The following is a 20,765-nucleotide window of genomic DNA, read 5'->3' on the forward strand; positions in this document are numbered from 1 at the left end:
TAAATTCTAGAGCTGTGTTTCTCAGCCTTGGTCACTATTAAGATGTGCGGACTTCAACTTCCAGAATTCCGCAGCTGGCCATGGAAAGGGTGCATTCCGAGAGAAATTCATACTGATTATATTCACACATAAAACTAAGCCAGTATCTTCTCATCCCACATTTGGGGATCAGAGCTATCACTAATTGCCTGACACAGGTATGGACCAGGCGCAAATCAGAAATGGAATATCCTTTAATCTGAATTTAATTAACATCGCATCCGAATTGGATTGTGACATTTTTGGAAGAGGTAATAAATACATCTCTGAGATTTCAGAGGCTGATTAAAATTAACCTACTGTTAATTGGGAAACTAAAAATCATAATGTTGACCACCAATCTCTGGAAACTACGTACTGGTTTGTTTTCCTTGTCATACTGAATGATCAAACATCCAGCCACCCTTTAACCTAGTTCAGGGGCCTTTCAAACTTGGCCCTTTTGTGATTTGTGGACTCCCAGAATTCCTCAGCTAGCCTGCCTGCCTGAGGAATTCTGGGAGTTGAAGTCCACAAGTCATAAAAGGGCCACGTTTGAAGACCCCTGGCCTAGTTATTGTGCAAATCCAGGACTTGTCCTTAGATTATGGTTCAACGTCATCTGCAGATCCAGAAAACTGGACTGAATAAGCAAAGCATAGATTAGCAAAAGAGAAATCTGGTTTTGAAGAATGACTTACAAATTATAAACAAAAAAAATGTAGAATTTCTTAAGTAGGAAGTAGGCCGCAAATGCCCCGTTGAGATAGTTTACTCTTTAAACAATTCCCAGCAAAACTTAGGTTTTTATGAAAATCATTGTCCTCAGATATACATTAGGAGTCATCTTTGGAGGTCGTCTCAAAGCACCATTGGTGGTGATAGCTGTAATGATGCTGGGGGTTGTCAAAAATATCAAGATGGTGGGTGCACTAGTGCCCCTTCCGCCCCAAGAGACCCCCAGGGATCCCCAAAGTAACTCCTCGCAGTTGTGACGTCCAATTGACTGAATTCCTTTCCAGGATTATCAGGCACCAATGCGACCTTTTGACACAAGGCGAACACTTCTGATGTAAAGCTATTTCCCAAACTTATAACACCGTTAACTTCCTGCCCCTTTTAAGCTTTTGATTTGGTTTTGCCATTTCATCTCTTTTTCCTACACGCCTTTGAAGCCCATGTTGAAAGGATAAAAATCAATTGATCCAACTTGATCCTAACAAGCATTTTTGTCTTTCAACAGCAGAGGCCAGCTATTTATTTATTTATTTTATTTTAATTCCATTTATATCCCGCCCTTCTCCGAAGACTCAGGGCGGCTTACAAGCTTAGCAGTAGCCTTCATTCTATGTATATGCCTGCTTGTTAGGGCTTTCACACACGTCCCCAAGCGGCATTATTACAAAGTCAGCTTATTGCCCCCAACAATCTGGGTCCTATGAAGTAGGAATCAAGGATTAGGTTCATCAAAGATCTAAATCCTTAACTCCAAGTTGGAAACAAAACTGTATTTGCCTAAAATGCAAGAAAAACCAGCCACGTTATGGCTTAATGTCATAGTCTGGTTCAGACATCATAAGATCGTCAGTAGGTTTTCACAATACGTTTAACTGTGAATGGATGGATATCTCGGTGTAGTTTCCTCGGGAATGCTATGGAAGAAGCTTGTCTTCTGGAACAGGCTTTCAGCTTCCTAGTCTACAGACCTGGCTTCTTTGTGGTCTCCATGCAAGCACTCAGATCCTTTCTGAGATAGCAATAGCACGTACTGTGTTTCCCCGAAAATAAGACTGGGTCTTATATTAATTTTTTGCTCCAAAAGATGCATTAGGGCTTATTTCTGGTTAGGGTTTATTTTGAGGGAAATACGGTATTAAATGCATCCGTCTGGCTGATGATCTTAACTGGAGCTTATTCTTGCGGTGGGGCTTATATTATGAGTGTCCTGAAAAATCATGCTAGGGCTTAATTTTCCAGTTGGGTCTCAGATTTGGAGAAACACAGTAGATTTATACAGCGCTTCACAGCACTTTACAGCCCTGCCTAAGTGGTTTACAGAGGCAGCATATTTGTCCCCAACAATCTGGGTCCTCACTTTATGGACCTTGGAAGGAGGGAAGGCGGAGTTAACCTTGAGCCAGTCAGGATCGAACTGCCAAACTGCTGGCAGACAGCAGTCAGCAAAAGCAGCCTGCAGTGCTGCATTCTAACCACTGCGCTACCATGACTTATGAGATGAGTCAAGATCGGTCAGAAACTGCCAGAAATTGTCAGTTTGGCATGCAGCAAGAACTTACCAGACAAGATCGCCCCGTTGTGGGTGCATTTCCAAATGTGTGAGGTGGACAAGTCCTCCCCCTGTGATTGGCCCTTCCCTCCCGGCCCTCCTGCCCCAAGACCAAGCCCACCTGCAGATGCACGTAGTCGTAATCCTCCATCCAGCCACCCTCGCTGCTCTCGTACTGCCCGTCGGGCGAGTCCTGGGCCAGGAACTTGGGCGGAGAAGGCAAGGGCCGTGACTGGATGTTGCTTGCCTTCTCGGAGGGTGTGCCGTGGGGGTGGCTGCCCTCCCCGGAGGAGGCCGGGGACCCCCTGGTCCGTCTGAAGAGCAACGAGGCATTGCCGTGCAGGAAGGAGGCCAGTTGCTTGGTGTCGTCAGGCACCCCCCGCGAGTACATGACCAGGTGCTCCAGGTCATCCGGAGCCCCTGGCTTGCTGGCCACGAGGGCGCTGGGGGCCCAGCCGCAACTCTCCAAGGCCTGGCTGTGCCGTAGTAGCGCCTGATACACCTCCTCCATCTTCTGCACCTGCTTGCTGAGCTTGGAATGGAGGGAGCGGTCGGAGGCCTGGGCGGCACTGCCCACCACCCCACGAGCAAATTCCAGCAGTTCCCTGAGGGCCCCCTTGATGCTCTCAGCTGCCCCCCGGATGTGGCCTGCGTGGGCCTCCATCCTCTCGAGGCTGCGCCAGCTGCCGCTGATGAAAGACATGAGAGACGAGACAGCTGTGTTGACGCTGCTCTGGAGCCGGGCCAGCGTCTCCATCGCAACATCCTGGTCGAGGGGCAACTCCTTGTCCAGAGCTTCCCGAACGGGCACCGTGTCCAGAGAGGAGTTGGAAAGGTTGCTGCGGGTGCTGCCCGTGCTGGAGGCCGAAAGCCGCTTGCCGTCGGCCCGATCCGTCTGCGGGGGCACGTCGTAGATGTAGTCCCCTTCTCCGTCCTTACTGCTGATCGGCAGCTCTCGGGGCACGTCGTACACCTCCTGGCTGGCCAGTTTTCTCAGCCCTGGTGGGACGTCGTAGATCTCCTGAGCTTCTGACATCCCTTTAGTGCTGGGTGGAGGCACATCGTAGACGTCTTCGGGCAAGGAAGGCTCCGCCAGGGGCGCCAGAGGCTGGGCCAGGGTGAGCGGATGACGCGACGGGTCGAAGGGCTTCACTTTGCAGAAGGCGGGGGGCACGTCGTAGGTCTCCTCCCTCACGGGGCCGTCTGGGACATCCTTGCTGACCGAGGGAGGGATGTCGTACACCTGCAGAGATAAATCAACTGTCCCAATTCTATACAGGTAGTCCTCCACATAAAACTGTAACAGAGCCTGCCCATTACGGTCATAAGATGTCATGGTTGTAAAATCAGGCATGTAATCAACCAGATTATACAATATTTTTTGCAGCAGTCATAACAGTGGCCGTGTTGCAAATTGCCCAAAGTTAAGTGAGATGACAGGCAGGGGCCCGACCGACAGAACTTTCAATCCACGTCATAAATCACCCGAAGGTAGGTCCATCATAACTCTGACCAAATGATCTGTTATAAGTCAAGGACTACCTGTATTGTCACCCTTGTTACTTTGTTCATCTCAACCTTGTCCTCATGAAACGGTACCAAGGGAGAAAATGAAATGTGGTAAAAATACTTCCAAGACACTTTTTTTTTCAAAAGACCAGATTCTTGGATTAATTTATGAACACAATTTCTGTTGCTAAGCGAGACAGTTGTTAAGTGAGTTTTGCCCCATTTTACAACCTTTTTCCCACAGATGTTAAGTGAATCATTGCATTTGTTAAGTTAGTAACCTGGTTGTTAAATGAATCCGACTTCCCCATTGACTTTGCTTGTCGCATGGTATCACATGACCCCGGGACACTGTGACCGTCATAAATATGAGTCAATTGCCAAGTGTCCGAATTTTGATCATACAACCATGGGGATGCTGCAATGGTTGTACGTGGGGAAAACAGTCATAAGTCACTTTTTTCAGTCACTTTAGTCACATTAGTGACTTCAACTGCTCAGTAAACCTATGGTTGTAAAGTCGAGAACTAGCTGTAGTTGTGACTCGGGCAAAGTCTAGTTTATCTAATGCCTCACAAGCTATGGCTAAGCTGGCATGCTGTCATCTGCAGCCTGATCCTCAAAAGCATCACTCAGAAAAATTTTCAGTCATGCAAGACTCGAGAGAAATTCTCAAGAAACAAAAGGGTGGGGTGGATGTGCCAAAGTGGTTTGGTTAGAGCAGGGGTAGGCAACCTGGCTCAGTATGGAAACCTCTCCCTTTTCCCTCGGCGTGGCTGGCTCAGGAATTCTGGGAGTTGAAGTCCACGAGTCATAAAAGAGCCAAGGTTGCCTACCCCTGTCTTAAAACAACAATTTTTATGAGAAAAAAAATGCAAGCTTCCATAAAATGCTGTGAAGGATTAAACCACTGTTTGTCAAACTTGGCAACTTGAAGATATGTGGACTTCAACTCCCAGGATTCCCCAGCCAGCTAGCCACACCTCTGCAAGCTGTCAAGTTTGACAAACACTAGGCTAAACTGATGTAGGTTTGCAATAAAAGCTGGCTTCCATCTCGGTGTGGCCCTCGGTGCCTCTGAAGAAGGGAGCTGCAGCTCACAAAGGCTTATGCCAGTCCAGAAAATATTTGGTTGTCCTCAAAGGTGTGACCAGACTCCTCCGGGTGTTTGGCTACCCTCGACTAACATGGCATCGTAACTCTGAGAAGCTGAAGTCCTTTGCTCTCAGTACAGGTCGTCCTGGACTTACAACCACAATCGAGCCCCAAATTTCTCTGAGACATTTGTCATGTGAGTTTTGCCCCATTTAATGACCTTTCTTGCTACAGTTGTTAAGTGAATTGCTGCAGTTGGTAAGTTAGTAACCCAGTTGCTAAGTGAATCTGGCTTCCCCCATTGACTTTGCTTGTCAGGAGGTCGCAAAAAGGGGATCACGTGACCGTGGGAGGCTGCAACCATTGTAAATATGATCACATGACCATGGGGATGCTGCAAAGTTGTAACTGTGAAAAACGGCCATAAGTCACATTTTTCAGTGCTGCTGTAACTTTGAGGGTCATTAAACGAACTGATGTAAATTGAGGACTGCCTGTACTTGTTTACTTTTGTGCTTCTGTATAACACCTGGTCCCGATGTTTACTTTCCAGGTGTGATGATGACACGTGGGAAGGACCAAGGAGGCTAGAATGATAGATAAGGGGCGGTATAGGCCACAGCAGGATAAAGAGCAGAGCAAATTCTAATTTCGTGACTTTCTTGGTCACAGTTGTCAAACAAACCACAGCAGGGTTAAAATGAAACATGTGATCATTAAGCAAAGACTTAGCAGTTGAGAAACCCAGAGCTACAAATACTTAGGGCCCTGTGATTAAGGAACTGCAATGTTTATTTTATTTTTCCTTTCGGACTACATTTAGAAACCAATTGTCAATTTCGCTTTGCCTCAAGGACTTGAATGTAAAACAAAGGGCAGGAAAGTTAATAATTACTTTATTACCTTGGAGAAGAAGGGTGTGATTCTGGGGTGTGTGTGTGTCTCTGTGTGTCTGTGTGTGTGTCCTCCAGGCACAGAATGTGCAGAAACACCGACTCCTGCTGGCAAGGAAGGTGTCAGCCGAAGGAGCAAGTGGCAAAATGCCCAGTTCTAACAATTCACAATCTGATTTTAATGAGGCATCTCAAGTGGGGTGGTGGGGGTGGGGGTCAAGGGACCTATACAGTAAATATCAGGAGTGATAAAAACTAGCAATGCAAACTCCTCCTCCAGTTTAGGCAGTCAAGATATGATCCTTCAGCAACTCGGGCTGAATTTTGCAATTTTGTTCTGTGACTTAGGACCACAATTTGGGATCAGGATTTCTGCTGATAAGCAAGGTGGTGAGTCATACCTGATCTTTACAACCTTTTCTGCCACGGATTTCAAACGAATTACAAGTGGTTAAGTATATCACGGGGTTATTAAGTATATTACGTGATTGTTATTATTATATTAAGTGGTTGTTAAAGAAATCTGGCTCCTCCTGTCGGAAGCCAACCGGGAAGGTTACAAATGGCGATCACAACCCCGGGATGTTGCATCTCTCGTACATACTTGTCGGTTGCCAAGCACCTGAATTTTGATCGCAAGACCATGGGGATGCTGCAACGGTCATAAGTGCAAGGACCGATCGTAAGTCACTTTTTTCAGTGCTGGTCACTAAACGAATGCTTGTAATTCGAGGACTCCTTGTATCCAGCTACAGGCTCTGCTGTCTCGTTTCTGAGCATCCTCTTTGCTCAGGCCCCCAAGTCTTCCCTTTGTTCCAGGCCAAATCCCGAGTCCAGCAAAGGAGGCTGAGTTGTGCACAGACAAGGAAGAAGAAGACACACAGGTTGTCTACGAATTACAGCGGTTCATTTAGTGCACCATTACCGTAGCACCGAAAAAAGTGTCACGACCGTTGCAGCATCCCCATGGTCAATGTGATCAAAATTTCAGGCTCTTGGCAACTGACTCATATTTATGACAGTTGCCATGTCCCGGGGTCATGCCACCTTCTCACAAGCAGAATCAATGGGGAAGCCCGATTCACTTAACAACCGTGTCACTAACTTAAGAACGGCAGCGATTCCTTTAACAACTGTGGCAACAAAGGTTGCAAAATGGGGCAACACTCACTTAGCCCACTGTCCCACTGAGCAAGGGAAATTTTGGGCACAATTGTGGTTGTAAGTCGAGAACTACCGGTAGCGACCATTTAAAGTTACAAGGGCACTGAAAAAAGTGACTTCTGGCCATTTTTCAAACTTATGGCCACTGCGGCCTTCTTGTGGTCAAGTGACCAAAATGCGGACGCTTAGCCAACCGCCATGCATTTATGACGGTTGCAGCGTCCCAAAGTCACGTAATCCCCATTTGTGACCGTCAAGTCCACGAGGAAGCCAGATTCACTTAGCAACCATGTTACTAACTCAAGAACTGCGGTGATTCACTTAACAACTGCAGCAAGAAAGGTGGCAAAATGAGGCCACATTCACTGAACAAATGTTCACTTAGGACAGGGGTCGGCAACCTCGGCTCTTTTATGACTCGTGGACTTCAACTCCCAGAATTCCTGAGCCAGCTATGCTGGCTCAGGAATTCTGGGAGTTGAAGTCCACGAGTCATAAAAGAGCCGAGGTTGCCGACCCCTGACTTAGGAACAGGACTTTTGGGCTCAACTGTGGCCGGAATTTACTTACCTATAAAAGACGAGCAGAAGCTCTTTCCTGGGGCAAGAAAGCTTGTAAAATGGGGCAAACTCACGGAACAAACCGTCTTTCTTAGCAACAGAGTGTTTCAAAAAATTCAGTTGCGGTCATACGTTGAAGACTACCTGCATGCAGGAGAGGCTTTCTCACAATACACAAAGGCAAACCCACAGAAGAGACACGATGGCTAAATCCCAGCCTTGCCAAAAAGACCAGCAGGCCGGTATAATTGACCAGGGGGCCTTCCACTGGCTCAACCCCACTGCCCCTTCTCCAGACCCCTTCCAGCTAACTAAACCACGACTTCCACCCCAATCCAGGGCGCTCCTGGCTCCCCACTCACCCCTTGCAGGGTCTTCTCCACACTGGGCGGCACATCGTAGATCTCATGGGCTCCGCTGTGGGCGGTCTTGCCCACCATCGCAGGGCTGTCGTAGACCTGGTCGAAGGAAACGTTGTGAACTTGCTTTCAGGGGATTAACCAAATTCCCTCCCTGCTTTTCTCCAATCTACTCCGCCCTGCACATCTCGTCTCAGGATTCTGAGCTATGGCGGGCCTCGTGAGTAGCTTCTGGCTTCCCCACCACCCGCTTTCTTTGATAAAAGATCCGTGGTGGCGTAGGGGTTAGAATGCAGCATTGCAGGCTAACTCTGCCCACTGCCAGCAGTTCAGTCCTGACCGGTTCAAGGTTGACTGAGCCTTCTATCCTTCCGAGGTCGGTAAAATGAGGACCCAGACTGTTGGGGGCAACAGGCTGACTCTGTAAACTGCTTGGAGAGGGCCATAAAGCACTATAAAGCGGCATATAAGTCTAATTGCTGTTGCTGTTGGTATAAAGAGCAAGACCAAGGTGGAGCAGGGCCTTTGCGCCCAAGTTCCTTAATTTTTAAGCTCCTTCGTTAGCTCTCCAATCTCCCACCTCCCACAGGAGGCAATCCCTTTGCAATGCCAGCTGGCACTGGGAAAGCAAGCAAGGAAGCAGCGGTTCTTCTGATGAGAGGATGGTTGGCCGAGTCCTAATTCTACCTTCATGAGAAATCAGGTCCCTGGTACTGCTTATCACCCATCTATTCTGGCCTGTTATCTGAATGGCTGATTTCTGCTCTCTTAACCAGGTATCCTTAGCTTGGATCTTGATCGTGATTCTTAAGTTACTTTTTCTTTAAAAAAGTGGTGCAAGACATTTTATCATTTCATACAGCTAGTCCCCAGCGTACGACCACAACGGACCCCAAAATTTCCGTTGCTAATCGAGACAATTGTTTAAGTGAGTATTATCTCATTTTGCGACCTTTCTGTTCAGGATTGTTAAGTGAACCACTGCCATTCTTAAGGTTGCTACCTGAAATCTGGCTTCCCCGTTGACTTTGCTTGTCAGAAAGTTGCAAAAGGGGATCACATGACCCCGGGACACTGTGACCGTCGTAAATATGAGTCAGTTGCCAAGCAACCAAATGTAAATCACAGGGCTGCTGCAACGGTTGTGTGAAAAATGGTCATAAGTCACTTATCTCAGTTCCGTTGTAACTTTGAACGGTCACTAAATGGGTTGCTTATGTCGAGGACTACTTGTAACTCATGATATATTAGTAAAGTGCAGTCTCCAGGATCATTTTGATCCCTGGTTAGCTTATTCATCTCCCCATTTTTACTTTAGCCTTTTCTTTTTTCCACCTTTCTTTCACCTCTTGGTCTATCCAGGGGTAGACAACCCTGGCTCTTTTATAACTCGTGGACTTCAACTCCCAGAATTCTGAGAGTTGAAGTCCACGAGTCATAAATGAGCCAAGGTTGCCTACCCCTGGTTAACAACGCAAAAAGTTGCCTCTTCTGATCGCTGCTGCCTAGTAAAGTTCACTTAACATTGTTTGAAAAAAAAATTATTGCTTTACAAAAAAGCAATCAGCATTAAGAAAAGATGAAGCTGCCTGGAGCAGCCTACATATAGTCCTCGATTTACAACAGCTTGTTTAGTGACGGTTCGAACTTTCAACGGGACTGAAAAAAATGACTGACAGCTGTTTTTCACACTTACGACCTTTGCAGCATCCCCAGGGTCATGTGATCAGAATTTGGATGCTGGGCAACCGACTCATACGTATGACCATTGCTGTGTCCCCGGGGTCATGTGACCCCCCTTTAGATAAGCCAAGCCAATGGGGGAAGCCAGATTCACTTAACAATTGTGCTACTAACTTATCAGCTGTTGGTGATTCCCTTAACGGCTGTGACAATGAGGGCCGTAAAAATGGGGCAAAACTCACTGAACAAATGTCTCACCTAACAAGAAAAAGGTTGGGCTCAACTTTGGCCGTAAGTCGAGGACTACCTGTGTAAGCCCTTAAATCCCCACCTTCCCTGCCGCTATTGCTGAAGCGGGCAAGAAATTGGCAGAGCCACGTCGGAGGGGGAGATGGGAGGCGTATACGTGCAACAAACAAATAAACAAAATTCAAGTGATCTTTAAAGAGTCCGTATACGTCCCAGGAAGGCCTGGAGGAACGTTGTCCATGGGGTCGCGATGGGTCGGACACGAGTTCGCAGCTAAACAACAACAACATACATCCCAAGCCCAGTTTGACATGTCTTGGGCGAGGAGCATAAAAGCGGGGTCTCTTCCCAGCCACCCCACCCCACCCCGCTGCCCCCTTTGCCCCAAGAGACAAAGCTGGCGCACTCACTTCCTGTCCGCTCCTGTTGACCATCAAGCCCCGTGTGGGGGGGACGTCGTAGATCTCCTGGAGCTGTCGGGGGACATCATATTCATCCTGCTGCTCTCCTTTGGGGGACTCGTAAATGTAGACCTGCCCCACCCGTGTGGGCACCACCACCTGCCAAGGAAAGGAGAGGATGGTCCAGGGCCTCTACTATGTTCAAGCCTATGCCAGGGGCCTGACGGTTGCTGGGATTGGGTATCTCTAGTTTAATGAGAAGAAGGACCAGGGAGGACAAGAGAGCAGGGTTCCAATATTTGAGGGGCTGCCATAAAGAAGGGGGGGGGGTCCAACCTAATCTCCAAAGCATCAGAAAGCAACGGGTGGAAACTCATCAAGGAGAGAAGCAACCGAGAACTAAGGAGGAATTTCCTGATAGTTAGAACAATTAACCAGTGGAACAACCTGCCTCCAGAAGCCGTGAATGCTCCAACGCTGGAAGTTTTTAAGAAGAGACTGGACAGCCGTTTGTCTGAAATGGTATAGGGTTTCCTGCCTGAGCAGGGGGTTGACCTCCAAGGTCCCTTCCAGCTCTATTCTATTCTATTCTCCATTCCATTCTATATTCTATTCTATTCTATTCTATTATTTCTATTCTTATTCCTATTCTATTCTATTCCATTCCATTCCATTCCATTCTATATTCTATTCTATTCTGTTGTTCTTTTCTATCCCTATTCTATTCTATTCTATTCTATTCTATTCTATTCTATTCTATTCTATTCTATTATTCTATTCTATTCTATTCTATATTCCATTCCATTCCATATTCTATTCTATTCTATTCTATTCTATTCTATTCTATTCTATTCTATTCTATTCTATTCTATTCTTATTCCTATTCTATTCTTATTCCTATTCCATTCCATTCCATTCTATATTCCATTCTATATTCTATTCTATTCTATTCTGTTCTGTTCTATTCCTATTCTATTCTATATTCCATTCAATTCCATTCTATATTCTATTCTATTCCATTCCATTCTATTCTCTTTTCTATCCCATTCTATTTTCCATCCCATCCCATCCCATCCCATCCCATCCCATCCCATCCCATCCCATCCCATCCCATCCTATCCTATTCTATTCTATTCTATTCTATTCTATTCTATTCTATTCTATTCTATTCTATTCTATGTCTTCAATCTCAGGTCTTCTGTCGGACTCCTGGAAGTTTGATGGCTCTGCGCAGAATCTTAGCTGTTCCTTGCCCTGCACTCTCCTGGATAGAGTGTTCTGATGCCATTTGTGGGATCTGTCGGAGACCTTCTCCCAGCTTAGGGGTCTTGGTCCAGAGTTCTCCTACCATGACCACATTGGCCTGGACTTTCCTCATCCTCTCTAGTTCCTCCTTCGGGCCCTGGTGCTTCTCCAGCTTCTCATAACTTCTCATATTCTCATAATATTCTATTCTATTCTATTCTATTCTATTCTATTCTATTCTATTCTATTCTATTCTATTCTATTCTATTCTATTCTATTCTATTCTATTCTATTCTATTCTATTTTCCATTCCATTCTTTAGGGTAGGTGGGCGTGGCCGGGAAAGAAAGATGGCCAACTCCATCAAGAACTCCTCTCAGGACCTCTTTTTCTTGGGAGACCCTCCCTGACAGAAAATCTTTGTCAGACCTGCCCCAACTCGGTCCCTTAGCAAAGGAAGACCCACGACTCTACCTATAGTGAAAGGTATACTTTTACTAAAAGCCAAGTGGATTACAGAAGAGCAAAGTCAGAACTGAAGTCCGTGCACCAAATTTTCCCGGTTAACTTTCCCGGGCCAGTCCCTCTTCTCCCCTGGGCCCTTGTTGTCCAGTTATATTTGCATAAAATGTTTTTTGCAACGGTCTTGCACTCTTCTTTCAAGGGCAAAACCTCTGAAAACTCTGAGTGTCTCTGAGAGGCAACTTCTTCCCACCAACTACGTCTGTCTCCCTTCGGCTCCTTCCCCCCACCTAGTTTATGGCAGGCTGGCAGCTAGAGAGGCAAAGCTCAAGCGTATGGTGGCAGCTCTGACAATCTTTTCTATGAACTGGACTAGCTGCATGGGTAGCTGTATACAGACCATGGATCACTCTAGCAGAGGCCCATCATTCAGAGCAAGCCAGCATAACAACAACATCAACAACTGGAGCACCACTTGAACACCATCATCGGCATTGACAAATTTGCCATTAGTCAATTGCAAAAGGCGGCCTTACTAGGAACTGCTTCCATCCTGTGACGATATCTGTAATACCATCAAACATCCACATCTGCCTATCCCAGGTCCTTGGGTAAGGACTCAATAGGTAAACAAAAATGCCAAAACATCTGGCTGACTCTGCAATTATTATCAGAATAGAATAGAATAGAATAGAATAGAATAGAATAGAATAGAATAGAATAGAAAACAGAAACAAGAACAAGAATAGGAATAGGAATAGGAATAGGAATAGAATAGAAATAGGAATAGAATAGAATAGAATAGAATAGAATAGAATAGAATAGAATAGAATAGAATAGAATAAGGAACAGAAACAAGAACAAGAATAGAATAGGAATAGGAATAGAATAGAAATAGGAATAAGAATAGGAATAGGAATAAGAATAGAATAGAATAGAATATAGAATAGAATAGAATAGAATATAGAATAGAATAGAATAGAATAGAATAGAATAGAATAGAATAGAATAGAATAGAATAGAATAGAATAGAATAGAATAGAATAGAAATAGGAACAAGAACAAGAATGGAACAGAACAGAACAGAAGCTGGAAGGGACCTTGGAGATCTCTAGTCCAATTCCCTGCTCAAGTAGGAGATCCTTTTGTCTTCCCAAGCAAGGGTGAAAGCTTATCAGAAAGAGACCCAACCTGGAAATGAGGAGGAATTTCCTGCCAAGGAGAACAATTAGCCAGTGGAACACCTTGCCTCTTGGAGTTGTGGATGCTCCATCAATAGAAATTTTCAAGAAAAGATTGGACAACCCTTTGTCTGGCATGGTATAGGGCAGGGGTCTGCAACCTTGACAACTTTAAGACTTGTGGAGGAGTTCTGGGAGCTGAAGTCCACAAGTCTTAAAGTTGTCAAGGGTGCAGAACCCTGGTATAGGGTCTCCTGCCTTGGGCAGGGGGTTGAACTAGGTCCCTTTCTACCCCTAGGAGTCTATGATTCTTGAGTTTGTAACCTTTAACTTGGGCAAAACGATGCATCGTAGGGCAAAACCTTTTCAAACAAGGTACCTCAAATGGGCTAACTTAACAGAATGTGACCAAAATTTAGGACCCATAACTCCTTTGGAATTGAAATTTGGCAGATTTTATAAAACATTTTACGACACAAAAATTATAATAAATTATTTGACGTAATATTTCTTGTGGTCAGCTGTTTTATTTTTATTTTATTTTAATCCCATTTATATCCCGCCCTTCTCCGAAGACTCAGGGGGGCTTACAATTTAAGCACAAACCAATGTGCTTAGCAATATGTGTTGATGCTATACAATTCAATATAGGCGAATACATCCCTGAATTTTTATTTTTCCCCCCAGTACATTAAAAGCTCTGCCATTATAAGGAAATCTCTCTGAAACAATGACCCAAGGGATCCGGAGTTGTCCACTATAATTTAAATCAGGGGTGGGGACCCCTGGTCCTTTTTGTGAACAGCCATGGCTGGCTCTGGAATTCTGGGAGTTGAAGTCCACAAGTCATAAAAGGCCCATGGTTCCCCACCCCTGATTTAAAGGGATATGATTGTTTCCCCTTTGTATTTTGTTTCCTTCTGTTGGTTCTGTGTGTCTTCCTGACTTAAGCGAAAGAACATTTCTTAAATATGATTAACAAACAGGAGCCCTTCTTACTTACGCTTTGTATTATTGATTGCAAGATTGTCGCTGATACAACACTGCTAATTTTCGTCAGCTAAGACGGCTTTTTAATTTTTTCCCCTTCTAGTGATAAAGTCCTGTGCCCGGATGCTCTAATGAATAATAAGGACGGACATTTTATCTCTTTCTATGCTTCTTCAGCTGCTCACTAGCATCCCAGAAAAGCACACTCTGGAGCAAATTTCATCCAGTTTCATCCCGGAAGTAGCATTCAAGGGATGTTCTAAGACAGCAGCTCCCAACCTTTTGGGCACCAGTTCTGCGGAGAAAGGTTTTTCCGTGGACTAGAGGAGGGAGGGGCCTGGTTTCATGTGCTGCCTGCATCCTGCAGATGGGGCTTTGCTTGTTTGTGCGGACCAGTTGCTGGCATGCCGCGGCCCGGTACTGTTCTGAACCAGCCCTCTTCTCGCACCCCTAATCAAAAGAAGAGTCTGGAAAGCGTCCAAGACCAAAAGGCTTCTGCCAAGTTTTAATTACACTGTTACAAGAATACAAGAGCTTGACTTCTCAAACGGAAAAGTTGCTTTCAGCAACCAGCCCCTCCCCAAACACTTCTTTTATAGAGAGCTCAGGGCGTGGTCTCCCTGTGCCTCCTCCCGAGGAGTCCCATAGCCTTTCTTTGTTTGTCCCTGCTCGTCTGCCTCCTGCGTCGGGCGTCCTTGAACAGGGCCAGCTGTGGGTCATCATCCTCCGCACTCTCGGGCTCACACAGCTGAGAAGAGGTTCCCGGCTGAGGACTCTGCAAAGTCTCCAAATCATCATCAGCCGGTTCGTTTCCCTCCTCCCCCACATCTGAGTCCTCCGATACATCGGACCCGGCTGTCGGACCCACAGGCTGGCCCTGAGTCACAACACTATCCCGCACCGCAGGGCCCTTCCCCCGGGTCTGCCGATCCGGATGCGGTCGGGATGGGAACTGTTCGTGAAACGCAGTCACCAACGCAGGGGCATGAACGGCGGTCGCGTCTTCCCATGTGAAGTCCTCCGGCCCGTACCCTTTCCACTCGATCAGGTACTGGAAGCGACCTTTCAGCCAGCGGGAATCCCTGATGCTGGCGACCTCGTACTCGGGGGTGCTGTCGCCATCACGAGGTCCTGATGGGGGAGGTTCCGCTTGGCGAAGTGGACAAGCCGGTTGTTCGGGGACCAACAAGGACCGATGGAAGACGGGGTGCACGCGCAGGGAACGTGGCAGAGTTAAACGATAGGCGACCGGGTTGATGACGGCCTCGACTGGGAACGGTCCAAGGTAACGGTGGTCCAGCTTCCTCGCCGGCCGAGTGGATGGTAGGTTCCTGGTGGACAGCCAGACCCGATCCCCCACCGATAATGGAGGCGTATCCCTTCTCGACCGATCGGCGAACCTCTTGTAGTCGGCCTTGGCCTTCTCCAGCTGCCGTCGCACCAACCGATGGATCGCCTGTAACTCCGCCATGAATTCGTTCGCTGCCGGCTCCGGTGAGTCCACGGGAGAAAGGGGGAAAAACCGAGGGTGATAACCCACATTGGCCAAGAACGGTGTCATCTGCGTGGAGGTGTGCTGCGAGTTGTTAAAGGCAAACTCGGCTATGGCCAAATAGTCCACCCAATTGTCCTGCTGCAGGTTAACGTAGCAGCGCAGATACTGCTCCAAAATGCCGATGACCTTCTCGGTACCCCCGTCGGTCTGAGGATGATGCGCGGACGAGAGGCAAACCTTAATGTCCAACGCCCGCATCAACTCCTGCCAGAAGCGGGCTGTAAACTGGGCCCCCCTATCGGAGACGACTCTATCGGGAAGGCCGTGCAGCCGGAACACCTGTTGGATGAACATGCGACTAGTGGCGCGAGCTGACGGTAAGCCGCGACAGGGGATGAAGTGCGCCATCTTGGTCAACATGTCCACCACCACAAACACTGTCGTGAAGCCGGAGGATGGGGGTAGATCCGTCAGAAAGTCCATGGACACAGCCCCCCAGGGTCTCTTGGGCGTTGGCAAAGGCTGCAGTAAACCAGGCGGGGCCCCTGTCGCTGACTTGGCCTGCCTGCATGGGACGCAGGAGGTGACATAAGACTGGACATCGTGTCGGACTCGGGGCCACCAGAATGTACGGGAGACCAGGTTCAGAGTCTTGAACAGGCCAAAATGCCCCGCAGCCGGGTTATCATGACATTGGCTGAGGACGAGTCCCCTGAGTGGCCCTCCTGGAACATAGAGCCGGTCACGATAATACAGGAGTCCATCCGTGACCGACCAAGGCGAATCTGGCCCCACCTCTTCCTTCCGCTGAGCCACCCACGCCTCCTGCTGCTGCGCCTCCCGGATCCGAGCCCGTATATCCACCGGCTCCCGCACCGCAGCAAAAGACTCGACGGGGATCACGGTCCTGGGCGGAAGCTTGTCTTCCACTCGGGTGTACTCGGGCTTCCTGGACAGAGCATCCGCTCTCTGGTTGTGCCCGCTTGGTATGTACCGCACCCGGAAGTCAAACCTCGCAAAGAAGAGGGACCACCGGATCTGGCGTTGGTTCAAATTCCGAGCGGTCTGCAGGCTTTCCAGATTCTTGTGGTCCGTCCGGACCTCGATTTGATGCCGCGCCCCCTCCAGATGATGCCTCCAAGCCTCGAACGCCGCCTTGATGGCCAGCAGCTCCTTCTCCCAGATGGTATAGTTGCGCTCCGAGGGATTCAATTTCCGTGAGTGATACGCGCAAGGGAAAAGGGTACCGTTGGGCGTCGCTGCCTGGAGTAACACGGCCCCAATGGCAATGTCGGAGGCGTCCGCCTCCACGACAAACGGCCGTTGCGGGTCAGGATGCTTCAAGATGGGCTCCTTCATGAAGGCGTCCTTCAAAGCTTGGAACGCCTGTTGTTCGGGGGCGTTCCACTGGAACCGAGTCTTCTTCTGCAGGAGCCGGGTGAGGGGGGCTGTCAAGGCAGCAAAGCCAGGGATGAATGTCCGATAGTAGTTGGCAAATCCAAGAAGTCGCTGAATATCCTTCACGCGACGCGGGGGTTGCCAACTCTGCAACGACTCAACTTTACTCGGTTCCATGGCGATGCCCTCAGGAGAAATGCGGTGACCCAAGAAATCAATGGTCACCTGGTAGAACTGGCACTTCTCCAACTTGGCAAACAGCCGATGTTTCCGGAGGCGCTGCAGGACCTGACGGAGATGCTGATGATGCGCTTCACGCGACGGGGAGTAAATCAGGATGTCGTCCAGGTAAATCACAACAAACTGGTCCAACAGATCCCGAAAGATGTCATTCATAAAATGCTGAAACACAGCGGGGGCGTTGGTCAGGCCAAACGGCATCACCGTGTACTCGAAATGTCCATAGCGAGTACCAAACGCTGTCTTCCACTCATCACCCGGCCGAACCCTGACGAGGTTGTAAGCTCCACGCAGGTCCAGTTTCGTGAAGATCTTAGCCTCCCGGAGTCGGTCCAAGAGCTCGGGGATGAGGGGCAGCGGGTAGCGGTTACGCACCGTGATAGCGTTGAGTTTCCGGTAGTCACAGCAAAGCCGTAACTCGCCCGACTTCTTTTTGACGAAGAGCACGGGCGCAGACACTGGCGAGGACGAGGGCCGGATGAAACCACGAGCCAAGTTCTTCGTCAGGAAGTCCCGCAATGCAGCCAACTCGGGCTCCGACATGGAGTACAAACGCCCCACTGGGAGAGGCGCATCAGGGACTAGGTCAATGGAGCAGTCGTAGGGCCTGTGCGGGGGTAATTGGTCCGCCTCTGACTCGCTGAACACGTCAGCAAAGTCGGACAGTTCGGGAGGCAAGGAAACCCCTGGGGAACCCTCCACCTGGCCGGCACAGATATGGCGGGTGTGGTCCACGCACTGCAAACTTGGGAAGGTGACCAAGTTCTGAGACCAATAGATCTGTGGATCATGCGCCCGGAGCCACGCCAGTCCCAAGACCACGGGGAAGTGCAGATCCGAAGTGACGTAGAACTGAATGGCCTCCACATGGGTACTGATGGCCATACACACGGGTTGCGTGGCGGCCGTGATAGGCCCGGACAGGAGCACTCGACCATCGATGGTCTCCACAAGCATGGGCGGATCCACTGGACACTGGGGAACAGCCCATTTGGCCACAAAGGCCGAATCCATAAAGTTAGTGGTAGCCCCAGAGTCAATTAAGGCATGGACCGGAATCCCCTCTGGCTTGCCAGGAAGGATCAGTCGTGCCTCCAAAATCAAATGCCGTGGAGGTTCACAGGCACCGTCGGAACAACGTCGCTCGGTGTGGATGTTGTGGGTCGCCCGATCTTTCACACCGTCTAGATCGGGATCGGGCCGTTTCCCGATAGCAAAGCAGGGGACTTTCTCGGGGCAGGCTTGGTCACTGACGCCCGCTGACGCTTCTTCGGGCAAGAAGCAGCCAAATGTCCAGGGTCCCCACAGTAAAAACACAACCCCTCCGATCGTCGTCTGTCCATTTCCGTCACCGATAGACGGGACCTGGCGGCACCCAGCTCCATTGGCTCCTCCCTCTGGACTGGGGGCTCACGCACAACAGGGGCGGCAGGGGTCTGTGGGGTGGCACGGCGACTCTTACTCTGCTGCAGCCGGGCATCGATCCGCAGACAAAGATGGATCAGCCCATTCAGGTCTGAGGGAATGTCCACGCGGGCCAGCTCATCCAACATCTCCTCTGACAAGCCATCCTGAAAGGCATCCACGAGCGCAGCCTCATTCCAGGCGGAATCCTGGCTAAGCAGCCGGAAATCGCTGATATAGGCCTGTAGAGGGCGCTGACCCTGCCTCAAAGCTTTCAGGCGTCGGGTGGCCGTCTGCGCCTTAATCGGGTCCTCGTACATGAGGCGCATATGGTCACAAAACCCCCCAAAGTTATCCAACAAAGGGCTAGGCTGTGCCAACAGAGGCGTGCCCCAACGAGCTGCATCTCCCGACAGAAGGCTCAATACGAATCCCACCTTATCTCGGTCAGTGGGGAAATCAGCTGCTCTCACGCTGATATAAAGCTGGCATTGTCCCAGGAAGGCAGGAAACAGTTCTGGATTACCAGCAAATTTATCCGGCATAGCTATCTGACATTTCCTCCTGGGTGGGGGGGCAGCATGTACCTGAGCCTGCAGTTGTGCCACCTGAGTGGCCAGCAAGGTGAGTTGCTGGTTGAGCTGGGCATTCTCGGCAAGAAGCTGCTCCATCGTAGTATTAAGGGGTGGGTGGCTGAAAGCAAACTGTTCTGAACCAGCCCTCTTCTCGCACCCCTAATCAAAAGAAGAGTCTGGAAAGCGTCCAAGACCAAAAGGCTTCTGCCAAGTTTTAATTACACTGTTACAAGAATACAAGAGCTTGACTTCTCAAACGGAAAAGTTGCTTTCAGCAACCAGCCCCTCCCCAAACACTTCTTTTATAGAGAGCTCAGGGCGTGGTCTCCCTGTGCCTCCTCCCGAGGAGTCCCATAGCCTTTCTTTGTTTGTCCCTGCTCGTCTGCCTCCTGCGTCGGGCGTCCTTGAACAGGGCCAGCTGTGGGTCATCATCCTCCGCACTCTCGGGCTCACACAGCTGAGAAGAGGTTCCCGGCTGAGGACTCTGCAAAGTCTCCAAATCATCATCAGCCGGTTCGTTTCCCTCCTCCCCCACATCTGAGTCCTCCGATACATCGGACCCGGCTGTCGGACCCACAGGCTGGCCCTGAGTCACAACAGGTACTGCTCCACAGACAGGGGGTTGGGGACCCCTGTTCCAGGCCAGTGATCCCCAACCATTTTGGTTCTGTGGATCTTCAGAAGCAGCGGCGGTGGGAGGAAGCGGGGAGAGGGGATGGTTTCACGCACGTGCCCGCTGCTTGTGCAAATGGATCTTTGCACACTCACCTGCCACTTTGTGAGACCTAGTTCCCAAGAGGCTGGGCTGCAGATGGGGGTGGGGGGGGTGGGGACCCCTGTTCTAGGCAACTGCCAGAGGCCACATCTCAGCATCCTCTGAAATTGAGGTTGAGTCCTCCCCAGGGTTGCAATTACTTGTGGATAATGGGAGGAGGGGTCCAACCCATCTGGAGTTTCTCTGCTTGAGGAAGACTGAATTCCAAAGGACCCAGGCCTTCCGAAACAGCATTCGCTACAACAGCCAGGATCTCACCCACATTTTTTGTTTTTGTTTTTGGTGTGTGTGTGTGTGTGTGTGTGTGTGTGTGTGTGAGCTTCCATCTGTTCACGTCTTCTTTCACCGTCCTCAGCTCCGCTTTCGCCAAACCTGAATTCTTTCAAGACTCTCTCTGCCCTCAGAACCCCCACCCTTCCACCCAAGGCCTCAAAGGAGGCTAGTCTTTCCTGCGAGGCTTCAACCCGGCTCTCCTTGAGCCCGACCGAGTCGGCAGAGGATCCGTGATTCCGCAACTCAGCGCTGCAGAACGGTCCTTCCAAGCTGCAGGAACTGGAGTGGGCAATGCACGCAAGGATCCCGTTTTAAAAATGGCCTGCACCCCCATACCTCATCCCCAGCACACGAGGTGCAACCAACGCTTTCTCCAGAAGAGGGCACTGACCACCCGCTAGCCGCTCCTGGCGAGGCTTGCGAAGTCTGGCGCTTGCAGCAAGAGCTGCCCCCCCCAAGGGAAAAGTGGAATGACATCACTTTCTATTTTTAGAGAGGAGCAACTGAGG

At 49.2% G+C, this 20,765-nt stretch overlaps 1 protein-coding gene across 2 annotated transcripts in view; it reads right to left on the reverse strand.

Annotated features, from left to right (window-relative positions):
• BCAR1 (BCAR1 scaffold protein, Cas family member) overlaps positions 1 to 20,765 on the reverse strand; it is a 63,188-nt gene that overhangs the window by 3,338 nt on the left and 39,085 nt on the right. The window contains exons 3-5 of one of the 2 annotated variants that reach the window (XM_083370668.1): positions 10,228 to 10,377; positions 7,889 to 7,984; positions 2,427 to 3,548 (exon numbers count right to left, since the gene is read on the reverse strand). In XM_083370668.1, the coding sequence (XP_083226794.1) occupies positions 2,427 to 3,548; positions 7,889 to 7,984; positions 10,228 to 10,377 (1,368 nt within the window). The remainder of the gene's footprint in view (positions 1 to 2,426; positions 3,549 to 7,888; positions 7,985 to 10,227; positions 10,378 to 20,765) is intronic. The other variant, XM_083370669.1, reaches the window with a different exon arrangement.

Source organism: Vipera ursinii (assembly GCF_947247035.1).
Source record: "Vipera ursinii genome assembly, chromosome: 10".
NCBI classification, from domain to species: domain Eukaryota; kingdom Metazoa; phylum Chordata; class Lepidosauria; order Squamata; family Viperidae; genus Vipera; species Vipera ursinii.